Source organism: Euleptes europaea, chromosome 11 (assembly GCF_029931775.1).
Source record: "Euleptes europaea isolate rEulEur1 chromosome 11, rEulEur1.hap1, whole genome shotgun sequence".
NCBI classification, from domain to species: domain Eukaryota; kingdom Metazoa; phylum Chordata; class Lepidosauria; order Squamata; family Sphaerodactylidae; genus Euleptes; species Euleptes europaea.
In genome coordinates this window covers 52242744-52265743 of record NC_079322.1, presented here as the reverse complement: position 1 = coordinate 52265743, position 23000 = coordinate 52242744, and the positions used below count along the sequence as shown (strand labels likewise).

General features: G+C 42.3%; 1 protein-coding gene across 1 annotated transcript in view; it reads right to left on the bottom strand.

Moving 5' to 3' along the window:
- Window positions 1-23000, bottom strand: part of CDK6 (cyclin dependent kinase 6) — a 106816-nt gene that overhangs the window by 67423 nt on the left and 16393 nt on the right. The window contains exon 2 of the mRNA XM_056857496.1: window positions 7827-7962. Coding sequence (XP_056713474.1) covers window positions 7827-7962 — 136 coding nt within the window. The remainder of the gene's footprint in view (window positions 1-7826; window positions 7963-23000) is intronic.

Here is a 23000-nt window from a genome sequence, read left to right as displayed (position 1 = left end):
TTAAAAAGTCTTCCTAGGAGTCATTTGCACCTCTGGCTTACTACAATCCACAGACTTGACCTCCTATACCTCAGTTATGGGCTATGTGCAGCAAATCAATAGTGATAACCGGACTAAACAGAAAAAAATTAGCGAGCCATGAAAAACTCAAGCAGCTCACCACTGCAATACAATTTGGCACTGCTCCAGCTACAAGTTTTATACCGCATCCTCTTGCATCCAAATGCCAACCCAGCATAATTGCCTGCTGGGTATTTTGGAGGGGATTGCTACAAAGCAGGACTCTTTGTAATCACCGAGTTAACTGTGAATTTGACAACATCAGTGGACTAGAGATGAAGGAAACTGAGCAAAGTCTAGTCTTGCTGGCCCAATCTCTTGTATATTTTCTTACTGCTGCCCAGTAGATCTGATAATTAGGGCTGTCGATTCAGTTCGTCCCGAACCGAAAAACAGCCGAATTTCCCCTGATTTGGCGGTTTTTAGTTCGGATGGAACTGAACTTTAAAAAGGTGGGAAAACGGGGAGCCGAATTCAGCGAGTTCAGGGTGTTCGGCGAATAAATTCAGCAAATTCGGGGTTTGGCGCAGCAGCATAACCGTCAGTTAGTAAGCAGCATTCTCCCGCCGCCAATCCGTGTCCAAGCTGGGTCTTCTTCTGGCCAATCAGTCGTGATTGAGTGCATGAGCCCAGCTGCTGCGCGGCCCGGGGAGAGAAAGAGAGAGTATCTGTTTGTGTGAGAGAGAGATCCCCCTTGGGGGGAGGGGTGCGTGTGCACATTCGAGTCATTCCGTGGCTGGAGGGGGCGCATTTTTGGGGGTAGAGCCCCCAAACATTCAGCATAGCTTCAGAGGACCCTTCTTGCAAGAACCCCCAAGTTTTGTAAAGATTGGATCGGGGGGGCGAAATATGGGGCTGGGAAGGGGTTCCCCCCACCCTTAATGTGCATCTCTGACAATGGGGGTTTGCAATTAGCAGAGCTTGCCTCCCACGCCCAAAGCTCCCAGCCCCGACAAACAGCTGAGCTGCGGGGAGCAAGGGCGGGGCAGGTGCGAAGAAGATGGAACAGAAGACATCCACAGTAAGACCCATTTTGGGGCTTTTCTCTATAATTTTTCTCCTGTGTGTGTGTGTGTGTGTGTGTGTGTGTGAAGCAGAGTCTGTGTGTGTGTGGGGAGGGAGCAGTTTCTGTGGGTGGGGGGGAAGCCAAAGGGGGGCTTTCGCTCGTTCTGCCTGGGGGGATGTGCCCCCTCGAGTCTCTCTCTCCCTGGTTTGAGGGGGGGACTTCAGTTGTGTGTCCTCAGGTTTTCCCTCATTCATAAGATCGGTTAGGTCTATTTTGATGCTTGCTCAAAACTGGTTTTCAAATTGTGACTTAAAGAATGCATTTTCCTGGTCCCGAGTCCGATGCAAAAGGGGAAATTCCACCCCCTCCTGCTCCTTATGCATAGCTAGTGTGCCTCTGTCCCTTTCCATGGTTTGCAAACTCCCAGGCGTCACGTGTTGCTTTGCATGGTTGCAAACGTGTTGCGTTGCATGGTTTGCAAATTTCTTCACACCTGATCCGCCCTTGCTCCCCCCAGCTCAGCTGTTTGTCAGGGCTGGGAGCTGGGCGGCAAGCTCTGCTAATTCCAAACCCCCATTGTCAGAGATGCACATTAAGGAGGGGGGACCCATATCTCAGCCCCCCTGACCCAATCTTCACAAAACTGGGGGGTTCTTGCAAGAAGGGTCCCCTCAAGCTACGCTGAAAGTTTGGGACCTCTACCCCCAAAAATGCCCCCCTGGAGCCGCAGAAAGGCGCGATGGTGTTTTTAATGGCTTTATTCGGCCGAATTTTTCCCCGAACTCCGGATCTCATGCCGAATTGCACGGACCCGAAGCAGGGGAGTTCGGACTTCGGCATTTCCCAAATAAAAACAGGCCGAATTTTGCCGAATCCAAATTTTACCGATTTTTTTTTTCCAACAGCCCTACTGATAATGCAGGGAACTTTCATGAACAAGGCCCAATTTGCTCTTTTCGATTATGGCGGAAGCTCCTCTCAGAGTAGGTTTAGGGCTATAGAAATGTTCCCAGACAACTTTCCCAAACCAAGATGCATATGTGTGCTGGGAAGGTATTCAGCCGTATCTCTGACATGGAGCAAGTTGGCCACAACTGCTCTCTACTATTCTTTTCCAGTGGAATTCTCAAGGCATGTGACTCTCCACAGCCTTCCCCAGCGGCATGATCAGCAGGCAGACCTGCGACCTCAACTGATTATCAAACTTGGGCAGCTGGAGTACAGCCAGTCATTCTCCAGCTGCCTCTGGTTCCTAATGATCAGATGGGACACAGGAAGCTATCAGACTATTGGTAACTCTTGCCTGGGCAGCTCACAACATGAATCAAGCACAAAACACTACGCCATAAAATGCGAACTAGAAACTTCCCAAAGCATAAAATGTATCAATAGTAATGCATCCATAGTGTAAACAACAGACACATCTAAAATTTTCAAAGCAGCCTGCATGGTTTAGGGGTTAAAGTGTTAGACTAGGACATGGGAAACTCAGGTTCAAATCCCCCACTCTTCCAGGGAAGCTTGCTGGGTGACGTTGGGCCAGGAACACACGTTCAGCCTAACCTATCTGACAGGTTTGTTGTAAGGATAAAATAGAGGAGAGGAGAAAGATGTAAGCCATGTTGGGTCCCCGTTGGGGAAAAAGGCAGGATATAAATGAAGTTTTTTAGAAAAAAATGTTTAAAAGACAAAAGCAGACTTAATTATTTCAATGGACTTAGGTGTTAACTCTCTTTTGGATGGCACTGTAAAAGCATCAGAACAAAAAAAGAGATCAATATAAAACAGCAGAACTCTGGCATGGAATAAGCCTTCAAGAGTTCAAGTGCACAGTCTGCTACAGTGAAAAACAGCAGCCTTGGCTGCAAATGGCCATTGACAATTTAGTGTAGTGGTTAAGACTGGTGGTTTGAAGCAGTGGACTGGGTTTGGTTCTGGGTCTGGTTTCACAAACTAACCATAATTAAAATCTGGAGAACCGGGTTTGGTTCCCCACTCCTCCATATGAGCGACGGACTCTAATCTGGTGAACCGGGTTGGTTTCCCCACTCCTCCACATTAAGCCAGCTGGGTGACCTTGGGCTAGTCACAGTTCTTTTTGAACTCTCTCAGCCCCACCTACCTTACAAGGTGTCTGCTGTGGGGAGAGGAAGGGAGGGTGATTGTAAGCCGGTTTGATTCTTCCTTAAGTGGTAGAGAAAGTTGGCATATAAAAACCAATTCTTCTTCTTCTTTGTCTTCTCACCAGTATACAATCAGAATGCTGATGCTGGAGTGAGGGGAGGCGGAAGGTAAACCTGAGTGGAACCTTCCTCCCACATGGCAAGTTATTGGTTTAATCTTGGTGGTAACTGAGCAAAGAACACCAGAAGGAGAATAAAGCACATATTTAGAGATGGGTTGACTTCCCACAAGTCGGGTGTTTTTTTCCAGTGTTTCCTCTGGTTTTGGTCTGTGTGTTTTCTCACTGAATGACAGGACTTTGCAAGACATACTTTGGTAATGTGAAGCATATGGCTTTGTAGCTCTCTGGTTTTTTTCCCCCTTTTCGTTTCAAAATTAGCCTTTCTAATTTAAAATACATGAAAGACATCTGTATACTCTTTCATTAAACTCCTTTTATATTTGTTAACATCCTATACATTCTTTTGGAACTGTTTCCATTAAACTGTGGAGAGTAAGCTTGGGTGGCAGCTATTTCCTTTATATTGTACTGGGGAAGAACAGATTGCTGTCAGAACTGATCTCTCTTTCTCTGTATCTCTCCATGTCTTTCTCTCACACATAAAAGCATTTGCCCAAATATGTACTTTTCTTTTCCAAACAGAAAAAGGGTTAATTTAAAATGAAATCATATTAAACATGGATTCATAGTTCAACCCACGCATGCTCCCACTCAAATAGCAATCTGATTGCCGCTTCCGCAGTAAAAATGGCTGGAAAGCTACTGGGAATCTCCATTAATGGATGATATATTGAAGCCTTTTGGAATTTCTAAATTGTAGCAGCTTGCAAAACTCAGGAGTATATCTGTTGTCTGCTGGGTTTGTTGCATCAAATAAGAACATACAACTGTTATTATCCGGGAAAGATACAAGGCCACTATTATGAAAAAATTATTGTTCTTAGTTTGCGAAATGATTAATAATTATCACAAAAGAGCCAGTTACATAGTTTGCTGTTATTTCCATTTTATATATGGTTGATAGTGAGTTTTCCAATGGACCTCATGAGTCCATGTCAGATCACATATGATCTAGGCTCCTAAATCTAAGTAGAATTCTCAATTACTCTTGAGGAGCCACAATCTGAACAGAAGAAATTGTAACTTTGTTGGCAACATTTGTTAAGAACCAAAGTAGTTCTGTGAGGTTTCTTCAGAACCTTGTCTCTAATAAAACGCTTTCTTGCCTCAATTCCTGCACCTCTGCCTTCTTCCTCAAGCCCTAATCTCCACCTATCTATCTTCAGGTTCTGCTTCTCAGTCAACTGACTATCCAGCACCCTTCCTTAGCTCTTTTTACTTCTTAGCTTCTCCATTTGAAAGCCTCGTCTTAATAATCAGCTTACCCCTCCCTAAAGCCCGTGAGATGTTAAACTGAGAACATCTCCATCTCCCTTCCATCACAGTAGCTAGGCTACAAACATTATTGACTGCATTATGGGTCCAGTGTATGGAGTCACACAAGGTTTCATCTTGTCTCCCATGCTTTTTAACATCTACATGAAGCTGCTTGTGGTAATCCAGGGATTTGGGCTGACCTGCCACTAATATCACACCCAGCTCTATTGTGTGCTTCCACCAGATCCTAGGGAGGCTGTGGAAACTGTGAACAGGTGCCTGGAGGCAGTTATGGGATGGATGAGGGCTAACAAGATGAAACTTAATCCCAGAGCAATGGAGGTGCTACTGGTGGGGGCAAAGTCAGACCACTGGGACATCTCCTGTTCTGGAGGAGGTTGTAATACCCTAAAGGAGAATGTTTGTAGCTTGGGGGGTGCTGCTAGACCTGGGCTTCCTGTTAGAAATCAGGGAGCAGTGTTGGCCAGGGGTGCCTTTCACCACTCACCATCCTTTCAACATGTTCAGTCAGTCACAATGCTTTTTTGGCATTATCAAATGCCTCTATGAAGAGGAATGGAGGCTCCTATGCTAAATCTTTTGTAAAAAAATAAATAAGGCCATCCTTTTCAGGCACAAATTTGGCAGCTAATTTATCATTTTCTTATTGCTTATGTATATCACTGTGGTGGTGGGGAGCCAGTGCATAAATATTTAAATAAATAATGTGTGGAACATTTCCTCTTGGAGAGTAGGATTGCATTTAATGACAATTTATCTCTTCCAGCCCCAGAAGTCCGCATATCACTGATGGCATTTATATTCACTTTCAAGTAATTTCTTTAATACTGCAGATTTATAAACCAATGCACTGCTTATTTACTTGGAAGTCTCATTCCGTTCAACAAGTCTTACATCCAGCTACCGGTACGGATGCTTGTAGCCTTAAACAGTAAATATGCCAGGATATGACTTTGTCACTTCTGTACAGGGCTTTTGGCACAATGTACACAGTCTTAATCTAACACATATTCTTCAATTAGGCAGAAGTGAAACAGAGCCAATATTCATGCATTGTTCAAGCTGTAGCAATAAAGAGAAGATGATATCAAAACTATTCCATATTCATTCACCATTGCTCAAGATATAGATCTTTTGGGAATTTTTCCCCTTCATATAATTTCTTTCTGTCCCCTGACTTCCCCCCTTGTTTGCAGTGCTTTCTGTGAACACCTGCAGTACAATTCAGACATGGTCAACCGATTATGTGCGTACATGGCAGATGGCATATGACTCTGAGCTCAACATGAAAGATTGACATTTTCAGAAAAGCCAGATCTTCACAATAATTGATTCTTTGACGTGCGATGATGACATACACTGGCTGCTTTGTGGACAGAATGGAAAGTATACTTAAAGGGCAACAGACGCATGGTCCATTCCACTTCGAACACACAAGGCTCATAATGGATAGCTGCTTAAGCCATGTAAAGTAGGGCAACTGTTTTTCATAGCTGATAATGACTAGAAACTTTATACTATGCTCCACAGCTCAGCACTAGTGAAGCACAGGATCCAGCGCTGAGAATGAAGACCAGTAAAGAGAACACACTGCAACCTGGTCTAATCAGATGCCCTTGCCCACATGAAAAGCACCAGTCTGTAGGCCCACTCCTTGTATCATCTGCCTCTCACACTAGACAAAATTGCACGGTATCAACAGTGCAATCCTATGCAGAGTTAATCCAATCTAAGCCCACAGAGGCAGGCAATGGCGAACGACTTCTGAACATCTCTTGCCTTGAAAACCTATGGGGTTGCCATAAGTTGGCTTTGACTTGACCGTACTTTCCACCACCAAGGCCACTGAAATAAATAGGCTTAGACTAAAGTAACTCTTCACAGGACTGCACGGCAAATTGCCCAGTATGGTAGGATGACTATGGTAGGTTGTTATTGCAGAAATATTTTAAGATAACAGTGGCCTGGAACGGTTTTATCAGGGCCTCCTGAATTTGTTTATATAGTTTTTGCACTTGCTGCATTTCAGCTATCACAACCAGTAGTGCACTATCCAAAATGTAAAAACACTTGTCACATGAGCAGCCTCCTGTATATGGCAGAATATGGTGAATAGAATATGGTAGCATATATCCTAGAGGATATAGCAAAAATCATTTCTTACAGGCTAATAATAAATATTATGGCATGGCTCAAATGTAATACCCACCCATGGCTTAACTGTATGTGACAACTCTGTTGCTGTGGGAACTGTTCAGACTGTGATATTTTACAGATCCCCCTGATGAAACATATGCAAAAGACATAGGGGTCTCAGAGTTGAATTAAAATTCATTCTCACACTGTACCAACTTGTCTCTTATTTTTAGCTGTATGCGACCTAGCTCTCCTTGTATACTCTGCTCCGTTCCTTATTCTTCAGTTCAGACCATTAATCGTTTGCTGTTACATCTGAATAACTCAACTTCAGTTTGTCTTTTCCTACCAAGGATTATAAACCAGATTCAAATTCTGGTTTGTAAACTGTGAGCACATGAAGCTGCCTTAAACTGAACCAAACCCTTGGTCGATCAAGATCAGTACTGTCTACTCAGACTGGCAGCAGTTCTCCAAAGTCTCAGGTAGAGGTCTTTCAAATTACATATAATGTGATTTTTTTTATTTTTAACTGGAGATGCTAGGAATTGAACCCAGGACCTACTGCATGCCAAGAAGAGGCTCTACTTCTGAACCACAGCTTGTAACCAACTATGGTTAGCGTTAACATGGAAGTCATGAACTGACTCCAAGCATGTGATGGGGAGAACAGAATGAATCTAAGGTTCATTCATGTAGTTCCAGAATATAGATTAGCATTACATCTGAACCATGCCTGCATGCTTAGGCTTTTCCTGAATTCTTTTAGAAGCCATTTGCCAATTTAACAGAATTAGGAAATAACTTGGTGACAATATAAAGCTGAGTAAGCGCAAAGCTAAACAGTATGCACTCTATGAAGAATGATTTTCAACTGTGAAATTTTTTATTCTGAACCACATCTTTTCAAAAAGACCAGTGCAACTCAATTAGAGCCATAGTTGGTTGATTAGTGAGATTTCCATTTTACGTCCCTTTGCAGTTAGCATATTATTGCATAAAATTATGTACAAACCTCCTCCCCCTACCCTTCTCTGATACCTTTATAGTTTCGCTTGGCACTCCAGGTTCTGGAACTTTATTCAAATAAGTGGTCAAGTCTTGATCGACATGCTCGAACACAAGTGTTAGTTTGGTCTCTCGGTCTGTTCGGGACACTGTGCATACATCAAACAACCTAAGAGGATAGAATAGAAATACTTAGTTGTAAATAACTAAAGCTATAAGTTGGCATCACATAATATGTACCTCCATGTATCAGAAAATAACATAGGAAGAGCAAGGTGAATTCCGGTACACTATACATAATTCATCAGATACCCTGATTGGAAGCGGATACAGTTCCTAAATCTACAAGCTGTTTATCATGCAAGAGAACACAGGCATGCTCAATAATTTCAATAATGTGCTCTACAGACCAGCACAACTGACTTGCCCACTCAGTGGGACTTTAGAGGTATGTTTAACAAACAAACAAACAAACAGCTGGTCTGGATGCTTTGAAAATCAGGCAGTTTAATTTGCAATATAGTCAAAAGTCCCATTCCCCCTCTCCACCTACGGTTGCCAGCTCCAGGTTGGGAAATACCTGGAGATTTTGGGGGGTGGCGCCTAGGAAAGGGGAAGTTTGGGGAGGAGACGGACTTCAATGGGATATAATGCCATAGAGTCCACCTTCCAAAGTGGCCATTTTCCCCAGGGGAACTGATCTCTGTCGCCTGGAGATCAGTTGTAACAACGGGAGATCTCCAGCCACAACCTGGAGGTCGGCAACCCTGTCCCCACCCCAAACAGGGATAAATCTTCATTTTCAACATTATGAGCCAAACAGAATTTGGTACCGTTAAGATAAATATATTTAGTAAGTTACAATGTATCATATTAAGGGGAGGGGACTGGAACACAAGCCAGTTGCTGCAAGACTTTGTAGCTCAGCCTCTGCCCCACCTTTTTTCTGCAGGTAACCTTTTAAAGCCTGAACTGGCCCACAAACACAAGCCTGTGGCATAGGATGAAAGACAAGAGAAAAAAGGTTCATGGCACACATGAAGTTGCTTTATACTGAATCAAACTATTGGTCCATCAATTTCACTACTGTCTATTGAGATTGGCGGTGGCTCTCCAGGGTCTCAGGCCAAGATCTTTCAAATCACCTACTACCTGGTCCTTTCAACTGGAGATGATGGGGATTGAACCTGGGGCTTTCTTCATGCAAAGCAGAGGCTCTTCCACTGAACCACAGCCTCTCCCCATGGCTTGAGGGTTATATCCTGGAACTGGAATATCTGCTGGCAGTGAGAAAGGAGGAGCTGCCTTGCATTCAGAAGCCTTTCTTCCCTATCAGTTTGTTTATATTGTGTTTTTGTATTGTAACTTGCATTTGGTTCCTGTTGGGGAGAAAACTGGGATTGGATCCAGTCCAACATTCTTCTTCACACTTGGCCAATTCCCCAGTTAACTACATCCCCTATACCTCATGGCTTTTATCCAAACTGGTCTCATGATTCGCAGCAGAGACCTTTAGATGGTCAGTGGAGACCCCCCTCCTCCCCCTTTCACCAGCTGCTTGGTTCCAGTCCAATATCTTTACTGAGGAACATTTGAGTTTTATTTTTAATCCCACCCTTCTTCCAAGGTCTCCCCGTTCTCAATCCAACACTCTAATCACTATGTTTATTGACCTGCAGTTACCAAGTTTGGTACTGGGTAAGAATCTGTACTAGCTTATCATTGTAGAACTCATTTATACCACTTTTATAGGGGATTGCCATTAATGCTGAAATTCTGGGAATCCATATTATGAGAATGGATAAAAATGTTTTGCATAAATAAATATAAGTTTCTTGCTCAGATATCAATGTCCTGGTCATGTTATTCCCTATCCAGTGTGAAGTGTAGGCTATTTTTCTTCTCAATTAAACCATATAAACCAGGATCAGATAGTGATAACTGAATGAAACCTTTAGATTATTTGTATAGTCATTGTGCACATGTGTGTCAGTATTTTTACATCTACTGACCCACTAGGAAGCAATGGGGGGGGGGCTCTCCATGATACCAGAGTTCCTTTTTCAACTTGAGTGCTCAGTGGCATCTGTCCTAGACATCCACTGTCTCCAGGCTCAGCTGTCTGCTACCAACTCTCACTTGAAGATACCATCTGCCTCTTGTGAAGAAAATTGCACATACTATATTACTAGACAGGTCACAATGCAGTTAAGAAAAATGCTTTGCCTTTGTCTAGAACTTTTTCATCTTCAGATATCAAAGACGTTTGCAAATTGGGTGAGCATTAATATCGCTAAGAACAAAGCGCTGAACCAACCAACCTGTAAGTGGAAGCATAGCAATCTTCCGTTTAAGATTTCAATCTGCTATTTCAAAGATTACTTGGGCTAAGGAGAGAAGCCCCAATTAAGGTTGAATTGAATGGAGCTTGGATTCCTGGAACAGTCTCCAAATTTCAGCTGAATGGATGAATCAAGAATTACTTCTTACCTCACAGGATATATTCCAGAACCAGAGAGAGAGAGAAAGTCAACTGAAGAACTAATTTGGTAGAAATACTAGTTTGTAACATGGTATTTTTAGTGTACCTGTTTAGGCATGAGGGATGCTAGTCAGGAAATGGGCAGGTCAATCTGAAGCCCCAAATGCTGGTGACATCACCAGTGCCAGCACGGCATCCATTGGTATCCCAAGTTGTTATTCCCAAAAAGACCCAAGTCCAAGGAACTGAGAACTTACCAACTGCACTGGAATCCATAGCGACAACACCCACAACCACCAATCATGCAGTACATGCTGAAGACACCCATGTCATGCTATATATGGAAACAGCCAGCCACTGCACACTGACACACCTCACTGACATCACCTTTCCTCACCACATACCGAACAAGGGAAGGAATAACAGAAACACAGCACCCTTCACTGTATGGAGGACTGTAGCGTACCTAATAGGAACAATATAATTACTAGACCCTTAGAAATACCACAGATGAAGATTTGTATATAATTACTTGACCCTTAGAAATACCACAGATGAAGATTTGTATACCATCCTGCACACACATATCCTTTTCACAGGTGGACACACAGGGAAGGAAGCATTGACAGCCTATCCATATCAGCTGGACACCTCCACCAGTCACTCAACCAAAGGAACTCCCATGGAAATCCTGTAGACTTTCCTAGACAAGGATTCTGGTCAGAGGGGTTATCTTGCCCCAAGGCAAGGCAACCTTTGGAAGGGAACAGGGACACAAATACCAAGAGAGCAACAAGGGAACATAAACTGAGGAAAGAACTTCAGAGAAGGCACACTGGTCACCTGCTCAGTAGTGGGAAACAGAAGGAAGAGATCTGAATCCCAACAAAAGGGAAACTGGGAATAAGGCAAAGCTCACCTTTAGGCCAGAAAGAGGCCAATCAGCAGTGACCAGAATGATAGAGAACCTGGAGGATCTTCCCCCTTGCTTCAGTACAATTGTGCCATCACTGAGAAACCTTCTCAGCCTCCTCATGGTAGTCCCACCCAAAGACAACTGAGGTTAGTAATGAGCAGGGGGCATAGATCCCTATCTACCTACCCCCCCCCCCACAATCCCCATTAAAAACAGACACACAACTATGAAACAATCCGAACATTTATTGGACAGAATCAGGAATGGAGTTCTGAATGTAAGTCAGATGAATGAATTTGCCAGTTCTGTTGGTCAGATAAGCCTCGGAAAGCTGCGATGACAACAGAATCAGAGGAGGCCCTTTCACTACATGAGCAGGATAGGTACAACTTTGCTGATAAAAAAAAAGGTTTGCTAAGTAGCTTGCAATGATGCAGGAGTCATCTAGAACAAGAGAGTTGGCAGAGTGGCTAGATGTTCACTGGTCACTGCAGCTGTTAGCCATGTTGTAGCTTCCTTATGTGGTTGGCAATGAACTGTGACTGGGGTCTGCCTTGGACTCTACTCCTGTCAGAGGGCTGCCTGTAAAGAGCCAAAAGAAACACAAGGACGGCGAAGACTAATATTCCACAGTAACAATAGACAAGCATTCTACACATGGCATCAGCTATGAATGTAAAGGAGGGGCTTTTCCTCCCCCTCCCCCTCGGAAGTTTCTGCATGGATGGAGAAACCTGGTGGGGGAAGCAGCATAGTAACTGAGCCCATTCTTACCAATCCCCTGTAGACAGTTGCATTAAAATTACATCTGCAGTTTCTGTGGCTGCTACGGGCACTGATCCTGGACAGCCAAAAGAGTCACGAGTATTTGGCCAACAGCAGCAATGCTTGCAATAGCTAGTGTTTAATCAGAAATTTGGTTGTGCACCTCTATCCCTCACTTGCATGTAGCTGACAACATTACAATGTTCTTTCAGCATGTCTCAAAGAAAGGCCCTATTCAGTACTGTGTATACTATCTATCCCCTCTATCCCCTATGTGGGAAAGTTCGGATAGCAGCTGTCGAAGGAAAAAGAGTGGTTGATCCAATACATAGCAAGTCTATGCTGCAGTGAGAAGGGAAAGACATCTGCAGCAGCCAAAATTTGAGGCAGGGTATCCCCTCTTCCCTTGCTTACCTGTGTGGGATGCATTGCAGCTGCATCCTGAGTTGAACGAATGAAGGGTCAGTGTTTGTGTCCTGAACTGGTTCCTGTAAGGGTGCTGAGAGGAGCAGTATAATATGCTGTAACAATATTTGTTCTCCCCCCTTAGCTGTTTGTACAAAGTGCTTCCGTTTTGTGTAAAGTGCCCTTTCTCTAGAGTCCCCATCGACAAAATCCCCCATGTGTGTTCTAAATGTGTCTGACATGAGGCCAAAGAGATGTAACCCTATGCCACACACTCTTATCATCTGAGACATGACTGATGTTTATGCAGTGCTTAGGAGATCTGTAGTTGGCTGTAGACCTAGTATCCCAAACTGCACTGTGGTTCCGTAGGCATGGTTGGAAGCAGGTGGAGAGACCTTGTTTTTTCACTGCCATCCAAAGGGAGTGTTTATGCCATTGTTCTTGCAAGCATAACATTATGATAGCACTGGGGACCCAGCCTGAGAGGAGGCTGTGATAGACTGGAAGCTTAGGAACCAGCCTGAGAGGAGGCTGTGAAAGGAGTCCTAAGATTGGAACCAGCCAGAGAAGGCTGTGATAGATTCTGAGTTTGGTAGCGAAACTGAGCAGAAGCCAGACTGTGAACCTGAGGGATTCTGTTAAAGCCGAAGCTATTGAAACACGTAACCTGTGGTAGTGACAGGAGTGAGAATTGGGTTAGAGAGGGCCCATTCTCAAGTCACAAAGGGGAATTAGTCTCTGAGGTAGAGCTATTCCGGTAGCAGGGAGGTGTGGAGGATTACAGCCACTGGTGTGGGGTAATCAGAGAGAGAACTGGAAGAGGTATTTTGGATATTTCCCCAAACTTCTGTGAGTTCTCTGAGGAGGGAAAGGAACTCAGACTTCCTTCGCTCCTGTGAACTAGGCTGGGGACAGAGTCTGTGAATCTGAATCTAAGAAACAGTTCTGAGGGACAGAACTAAGCGTGAAACTAAGAACTGAAGGAACTTGAGTGAAGAAAACATCTAAGATATCTCTCTGAAGTAATCTTATGTAGATAAACCTGACTTTGAGTTTTCCCTCCAATTTCTGCCTTTTCCCTGAAAATCAATCTCTGTGAGTTCTGTTTAATAAACATCCCTGTTTTGTCTGTTTAAGTTAAAAAGCTTCTTGTGTCCTATTTCTCTCTGAGGTAAATACTGGTGTGGGACTGGAGGAGAAGGAAAATAATCTCCTCACAAATATACTCAGGCCAACGCTTTTTCCCTCAGCATATACGGCCGGGCTGATTGAGTGGGATATTGAAGCGGTTGAAAGAGGGTGTGTGCGTCATAACCTACTTCTCCTCCATTGGCATGCCCCTGGAACGAACCATTTCTGGACCCTATGCCAGTGTAGAAACTCTGGCACCGGATTTATACCAGTGTTGTGTCACTAGGGAGCTATGTCAGCATATTTCCAAGTTACATCTACATATAATGGAATTATGCAGCCAAAAAATTTACTTTCTATTCTAAGAAGGCTACAGACTGCAGAGGGCTCCAGTTTCCTGCTCTCCCCCAGGCCATGTTTCTGGCTCCTTGGGCTTTTTCTCAGAGGCTTCTGAGTCAGAGTTCAGAGCCTAGTACACTCCACGCTAACTGGCAGGGGCTTTCCAGGATCTCCAGTAGAGTTCTTTTACATCACCTACTACCTAACCCTTTTTAAAAAAAAATGGAGATGTCAGGGGTTAAATTTGGGATCTTCTACAATCCTAGCAGGTGCTCTACCATTGAGACATGGACCCACCGCTGAACGGAACAAGGTTCTACTGGGTTTGTCTGTCTTAGATTGTCTCCTCATTAGAACTGTGAAACACCAGAAGAGGGGAGCATGGAAGGTCTAATTGTGGAGAAGTGGTAACCCATTAGCTTTCTTTTCCCATATGATACTGTTTCTGTGACCAGATTAACTGCATGTACAGTTATTTGCATGGGTTGAATTTGAATTATAGCCACTCTGGCTCATAAATTATGTGGCTAGAGAGGCTTAGTAAGGTCAAAAGAAGAGCATTGCCCTGACTACAACTATGGTCACAAAAACAAACTATGAGTCCCCTGCCACATCCAATTTTGTTGCTTTCGTTAATAGATTAGAACACCCCTTGGAAACCAGCAAGTTTATCAACCTCCACCCCACAACTTCTAGAGATAAATCATTTCACCTTCTTTGCTATATTAGGTATCATGCATCTAAATTTATCCACATACCAGTCCCCAAGATCAAAGGCATATAGACATTTTAAACTTTGGCTAAAAATTCTGTGCCTATAGATTAGATTTTTCTTTTAGCAATTAGTTAAATGCCACATCAATCTCCTGTGCATCAGAAGCCTGTTGTGGAGTCAACGACAGGGGTCAGTCTCTCTTCACAGAATTATATTGCTAGATAGAGGGATTTAGATGGACTGATTAAATTCTGCAAAATCTGGCTGAGGATTTAATACTCTTCAATATATTTAGCTAATTATCCATCCCGGTACATGCAAACACAGAGTAGCCAGACAGGTCTGAAATCTGAACATAAACACTGGAAAATATTTCCAACTATGTTTCTGTTGAACAACATTTACTTAATTTTTAAACACCTTTTTTTGCCAAGTATTTAATACATTGGCAAAGTTACCCTTTCGACTCATGCCATATTTTTTAAAAGATTCCACTGTGCAGAATGTGAACACCATCAATATTCTGTACATTTTAAACGAAGTGATAAAGACAGCTAGATCTCTGGACTTAAAGACAATTATTACATCCCTGGCTCCTAACAGTATTTAGGAACTATTGCTATTTAGCACAGCAATCTGGTTTGATGCTACAGAATTATGCTACATGTATGGACAGCAAACAGGGAATTTTCTTACTTAAAAGCCCAGGTACACAGAGCTGCTAAATGTCTAATTTCAAACCAGTCCACACTATATGGGTTGTATGCATACTAAATTGTACCCAGGCATCTGCAAGCATACCTGGAGATTTTGGGGGTGGAGCCTGAGGAGGGTGGGTTTTGGGGACGAACTTCAATGGGGTGTAATGCCACAGAGTTCACCTTCCAAAATGGCCATTTTCTCCAGGTGATCACTGTCGCCTGGAAATTAGTTGTAATAGCAGAACTGCAGCCACCACCTGGAGATTGGCAACCCTGGGGGAGGGGTTAGAGAGCGCTAATGCAGAATTCTTAGCACTCTCCTCATACTAAAATGGTTCATATTGTTTTGGAGAATCCACAACAGTCAAACTGGTATAAAACTGCAGTAAGCCTATACTGAATCTCTATCTCTGAAGTCATAACAGATCCATCACATACATCCCATAGATCTCAAAACACTTTGAAAACTCTCCATTAAACAAACACTCCCTGCCCTTCTGTCCTTCCATTTACATATTCTATCTAAGCAGAGCACCTTGAACTAAAACTTGCATCAGGCTTGAAGCTACCAAGGCAACATTAGCAGGATGCCTGCCAAATAGTTCTTTAAAGAGCAGACAAAAAAAATTATGAGAAACTCCTTCTTGCTGGGGATGAGAGTCCTTTGTTGTATATTGTATCCTTTTTATATCCACTGTGAAAATCATGCAGATGTGTTTCCATAACAGTTGCCTACTATGGTAAGAATAAAGACTCACTTAGGAGTCCTGATGGTTCCCCCCCACCCCCGGCCATTCTCAGGCTCCTATTTCTTGATAACAAGCTAGAGCATGTGAAAACTGTGTGTACAGGGTCACATTATATTCAGAAACAAAAGTGACAAAAACTGGATAAAAGATTTTTGTACTGAAGGTACCATAAGTACAACCTATTGTATTTTTGTTTTTGTTGCTAAAAAGATATTTCCACTATTTACAGTGATTGCAGTAAGACGGGAGTAAGAGTGGATCAAGGATAAATGTAAATGCAGATTCCAAGCCAGATGCCAACCGCTGTCTCCTATCGCTCCCTTGTCCCAACTGCCATTTTCTTTTCTTTGAGATCAAGAAGTTCCTGGGTGATGGTGAGGAATAAACAGAGCTGGATTCACCAATAGACAAAACTAGGCACCTGCATTTTTTAAGGTCTCAAAAGCTCTGCAGAAAAAATTAATTGCACAGAAAAAATCAGCCATAGCATTTGGGGAGGGGCTGTGGTTTGGAGGAAGAACATGCAATTTGCTTGCAGAAGGTTTCAGGTTTAATCTTTGGCATCTCCAGCAAAAAGGAGCAGGTAGTAGGTGATGGGAAAGACCTGCCTAGGATCCTGGAGACGACGTGCTGCCGCTCAGAGGAGACAACACTGACCTTGGTATACCAATGGGCTGATTCAGTATAAGGGCAGCTTCATGTCTCCATCTATCACCTGTTTCTCCTAAATCAGTGGATCTCAAACTATGGGTGAGCCTTTGGGGAGCTAAAAGACTCTTGGAGTGGGGCATAAACTCCTGGAAAGACAGAAAACACTGCAGAGGTCAAAGCCAGAGGATCATCTCAGAATTTCAGCCACCAAAACTGTTGCCAACCAGGGAAGCTACAGAGAATCACAGAAGACAATGGAAACATATGGCCCACAGCAGCTCCTCCTCCTCCTGGTTTCTTCCTTGGTTTACTTAGTCTTCGTATAGTGAGAAAAAATGTTTTTCCTTGTCACAAACCTGGAACAATGTCCACCAGTTATCCCTGTCTTGTCACTCATGTTGCCAGACAATAATTATGCTGCCTGTTGCTCATCTTTTTGAGCTTGCTTACTGTAATTCTTTACTCTTTGCTTCCAGACATTTTAAGTAAGTCAGTTTTTGCTCCTTTTTTTAGTGTGAAGTGTGTTGATTGTTAGGAATGCAGATAGGGCTGTGGAATGCTTGCTGATGTTCCCTTTAAGTGAAACAATCCATATAATTGAGTTCCTGAGGTCGTTTTATTGAGCCAGTAGGTGACATTGCTTGTTTGTATGTTCCCCCAAGAAAGATCCCTGCATGTGGGAAAATAGAAACTTCTCTCTGATGTGCTGATTTTCCACGGACAGGGAAATTTTGATGTGAAGTGTGGTTTCTGTTTTTTTGCTGTCAAGTCACAGCTGACTTATGGCGATCCTTTAGGGTTTTCAAGGCAAGTGACATTTGGAGGTGGTTCGCCATTGACTGCCTCCGTGTCATGACCCTGGTATTCCTTGGAGGTCTCCCATCCAAATACTAGACAGGGTTAAGGCTGAGAATGTATGACTGGCCCAAGGTCACCCAGAAAGCTTCCATGGTGTGAGTGGGGATTTTAACCTGGGTTTCCCAGATCCTACTCCAACACCTTAATTACTACACCACGCTGGCTCTCAAACTTTCAAAATGTGGTAGACTCTTTTAAACATGTGGTTTTACCCAGACATGCAGATCAGGTCTAAGCACATTCACACATACATTTTCATTACTCTGTGACCACAGTTATAAGTGAAGGATTGCATATGTGAATAAGCCATTACTGTTCAATCACTACTGACAGAAGTTTTATATTGCCCAGTTGCTACTCACTGTCCAATGGCGTCAGTTTATACATTCAACTACTACTCAAGCGTCAAATAATCAAGCGATGAAAAAGGAAGGGATATACATGCTTTTGTGAACAAGGATAGCGTGGTACACCATCCAAAATACTCATTTTATCATTCACGCTTTATTGTTCCATAGAATGTATAAAACAGAATTGTTCAGGAGTGCATTTTCACAATGCAAATAAGACTGTGGATTTAATGTCTATGTTGCATTGTTAATTGTATGGCATTATATTGTTTTCATTGCATTGTTTTCTAATTCTGTAATCCGCCTTGAATCTCAGCAAGAAAGGTGGACTATAAATAAGTAAATAAATAACAATAATCCCCCACCCGCCAGGAGATGGCCTAGACTGGATCAGGCCACCAGTTTTACCAATTATACTTTTTTTTTATCCCTGTATTGGTGTTCAGAAAAGAGACTTGGTTTGAAAACGAAGTAAACAGTCCGGGATCAAGGCCAAACCAGTAAGGTCAGACTGGGCAAGCTTTCAGCACATGGCTAACAGTGACCCACAGCACCAGGTTCTCTTACCCTGGACCACTTTGGAGCTGAGAGAATTTGGTCCTGACTGCCAAATTCTAATGTGGTTTTGGGATGTAGACAAATGTCTGGTAGGGACTAGGCTGAATCCACCTAAACTAATTTTCTCATCCCTAGTTTGCATCCAAGACATTTCAAAGGCCAGTGCCTCCTTTAGTCATTAAGTCACTACGTTACCAGTCCTGTAAAAGGTTTCTTTGTTAAGAATATTACTTCAAGGAAACAGTGCCTGATAAGATGTTCTTTCCATAGCTCCTTCTTGCTTTTCAGCACATCACTTTCTTTTCCAGACTCCCTAGTCCTTCTTAATTATTTTTGTCTGGCTGTGTATTTTTTAGTAGTCTGGAAGGATACCCAGTGACACGTCAATACTGCCAACACTTTTTATCGGAAGCAGGTTGGCAGACAGTGTTATCCTATGCATTATTTACTCCAGTCTGGAATAATTATGCACAGTATTGCACTGGTAGTCAAACAAAATCATTATTATACTCTAATCCTCAAGAATGTTTCTGCTTTTCTGCAGAGATACGTTTGTCTACTCAGATGTCTTCTTCATTTGCCTGGTATGTTCTGCGAACCGATGACTTTCTCTATGAGTCCAATGGGACCCACATGTTGATGAGCTTCATATGTTGCCATGCATGATACACTGCAATTCAGACCAAAGGAAATAAAATGGGACCTTTTCAAGGAGGACAGCACTTGTCGTTATTTGGCCCCCGTATTAATGCTCTTTTCCCCTGGGCCTTCCTCCAAACCCAAATTCTGCTCTGAAGAAAATCCAAATGATGAGATTTAAATTAATTCTGACAATAGAAAAGGGAAAAGCGTTTTCAGTTTAGAATGATAGCCTGGAGGTAGAGATGGGAGAAGGACAAGGAACAGTGCAGAATATTGAAGTCCTACTCCTTGACCTTTCAAAGCTTTGTTGAGTTCTGCTCTAACTCATAATGTATGGAACAATAAGGAGTTCTTTCACCAGGCTCTGCCCACACATCTTTCAAGCTTTTCTTGGCAGTGCTGAAACTCCATAAACTGACAGATGCCTGTGCCAGATACTGGATTCCATGCTTGGGCAGAGAATAGAAAGGAGGCTTACTACAATCTATTCCTTTAGCAAATCCTGCTGTTGTAAGCCACTCTTATTTATGCCTACACTACATGGCTGGGAGGTCCAGCATAGAGCCATCCCCTCACTCAAAACTCAATCCCTGCTTGATTACACCCCAAAAGATAGCTATCTAAAAAGGTGTGGTTTGCATGTTCAGAAGAATCAAGTTGGAATAGGAAAACTATGGAGGCAATAGACTAGATTGCGCTACTTCAGAGTACAAGTACAAGATAACATTCTGTAAGGCTCCTCCAATCCCTGCAAACAGAAAACCAGAAAAGCAAGCAAAGAAATGGGATAGAGCTTGCTGTGTTGGTTTTCCAATATGCAGGTCCTAGTCTGAAACTCTAACCACTACACCACACTGCCTTTTGTGGGATAGCTGCTGTTGAATAGTAGCAAGCAGTCATTCCTGGGTGAGTAAAGCATGTTGTGTGGTATCAAGTCATCTGGTGATTGGTGCCAGCAGAGCACCAATGAGTCCTCCCTCAAAGGCCATAACAGCCCTGGAAAGGGGCCTTTCCCCTCCCCTGCCATTTGCTGACAGAAACCAAGGCTTGAAGGCTGGCAATACTGTTGTGGTTGCCTATATAAGATTTTTTTCTGCAAACCTGGGGCATCTTCAGGTTTGTAGAAAGATCTGTCTTGTCTGTTCATGACTACATTTTCTGTATTTAAGTATCCACGGATTTGGCCATGCTGGGAATTAGATACATTGATAATGTTCTGCCTGTCAGGTTCTCTGAATTCATTTTAATGAAATACGTTGTTATAATATGTCAAATGCTTCTTAATTTTTTTAAAACTTTCAAATCAAGTGGCATGGAGGAGGAGAAATGGCTGCTGAGTGGGGCAGGGAGAATGAAGGGAAACCTGCCATAAGGAAGTCCTGTTGCTGCTGTGCTGTATCAGCAGCTATAGCAGCAACATGGAAACCACACAAGGCCATCCCTGAGTGGAAAACACCTCTGTTTCTAAACAGGTTGTGGGTGAAATAATGATGCCCTGCATTTCTGTAATCTAGCCAGATCCTTCAATTGAAGATGCAGCCAAATACAACATTCCGGTGTCTTTTTTCCATTCCAAAATGTGTCTGAAACATACACTCAAATCACTTATGTATGATAACCCTTCTCATCACATATTTGTAGTGCAGTTTTCCCTCATATTTTATCTAGCTGTTTGTATGACACATCCTAATCTACTATAATGTATTTCTATTATCTCAAACTGTTCTCCCTTCATTTCCACAATTTCTGTTTTTATCTTTAAGCAGAAGAAACATAGGGTATCTTTATCTGATCTCAGATTAAACAAAGAAATAAAATCAGAGAATTTTTGTCTGATAACTATGAGCATTACACAATGAGTAATTGTCTCAATGGAAGAGCATATAGCTTTTTAAATTTAACTTTTAGGAAATGTTTTAAATGGAAAATGTTTTCAATGAAATTTAGTGGTGCGGTGCTCTTTGATGACTATCCAAAAAAGAGGCAAAAGGGAGAAAAAATGTTTATATTTTCCCTATTCATTTTGCTTAAAATTTTGAAAAGCCTAAGGAATATCATATAAAATAGCCCTTTTAATCAGTCTTTTGCTAGAACTTTCAGAATTAATCTTATTACGAATAGGGGTTTTTTGCCACAAAGGCCAGAAGATACATTTGTTAATTTAAACCACTTCCACTTACCGGTATTTTTTTGCATGTTGTTAAACAGAAAACCTCACCTAAGCAGGGGTTTATGCATATAAAAAATTCCACTAAGGCCATTTTATCATTCACTTTATTTGTGTTCTTGTCTGCTATTTTGCCCTATATCGTTACCAATCAGTACTTTCCCAACTCCTACTGCCAAGCAAAAATGAAAGCACTCTTAGTTAAGAAATGATTGAGGTGGCTTGCTCTAATCAAATTAAACCAGCCAAATGTTCCTTTCAAAGGTAACTGTCTACTCGGCAGCTGTATGCAAACTACCAGATCAAATGTGGAAAAAAACCCTCAGATGTAGAATCCTCACCCCACCCCCTTCATTCTAGATCTAGCTCCAAAGATGGAGAGAAACAAAAGCCATCAACAGAGCCGAGAACTCCATTCTCACAATGCTTGGATAAATTTGCTAGTTTGGCAAAACATTATGTTCACTACAAGTGCTTAATATAAAGATTTCAAGAAGGGACATTTCTCAGAAATACTAACCAGCAACAGAGGCTGTTTATCCCAGTGATTTATTTTCTACTACATATGTCAAGACTCCCTACTTCGTTTCACAGCAAATTAAAGGGAAAAAACCCTCTTTTCATTCTTCTTCATACTTCCGATCTCTTCTAAAACACATTAATTACTGGCATTGAGAAATACTGAAGTTAGTTTAAAAAAAAACAAAACAAGATTCAATTAAAATTATAATGACTCATTTACCGGTACATCTTACATAATCAAACAAGGGGAATTCTTTCGATGTGACCACACACATGAAATGTTTTTTTTTCTGTCTTACTTACCTTCTCCAGCAAATTGCAACCTTGACTTTTAAAAGCTGCCTGACTTTGGAATCACAGTCTATATAGAATCATAAGAGTTGGAAGGGACCACCATGGTCATATAGTATAAACCCCTGCACAATGCAAAAAATTCATAACTACCTCCCCCACACACCCCCAGTGACCCTCCATGCCCAGAAGATGGCCAAGGTGCCCTCCCTCTCATGATCTGGCTAAGGTCACAGAATCAGCATTGCTGACAGATGTCCATCTAGCCTCTTTTTTAAAACCTCCAAGGAAGGAGAGCTTACCACCTCCTGAGGAAGCCTGTTCCACAGAGGAACCTCTCTGTTAGAAAATTCTTCCTAATATCTAGACAGAAACTCTTTTGATTTAATTTCAACCCGTTGGTTCTGGTCCAACTTTATGTATAGTTGGTTGGTGCATTTATTTAGTTACTTTGTATGAAGCCTTTTGGCCTCCTCTGAAACATTTCTCATGTTCTTTATCAAATTAATACACAGATGCTATGTAAACTCAGTCTTCAGTGGAATTCTGAGCATCAGCAACTGTTTAACATGAATTAAGGGGTTTTGACTGAGGGAATACTGATTGTGGGAATTTCCCTGTTATCAGTGCCATAACATCTCATGTGATACATCATATAGCATTTTCGCTTATCATCAAGAACTTCCAAGTCAGTACTATCTATGCACACTTCACATGATGAGCAGTCTTCCCTGTTACAGCAGCAATGTGACAACACGATACTTTTTCAAGCAGCATCCACACAATAAAAGATTGCCTTTTACTAGACACAACAAATGAACTTTATTATTGAATGCTCCACTGAATTGATTAATCCAGATGAAACTTCTCTGAAAGTAGACAAATCTGGGTCTATTAATCCTTTGGGGAGGGCCATAGTCTTTAATAGCCTACTCAACGCTACCATTATGGATTTTGGAAGT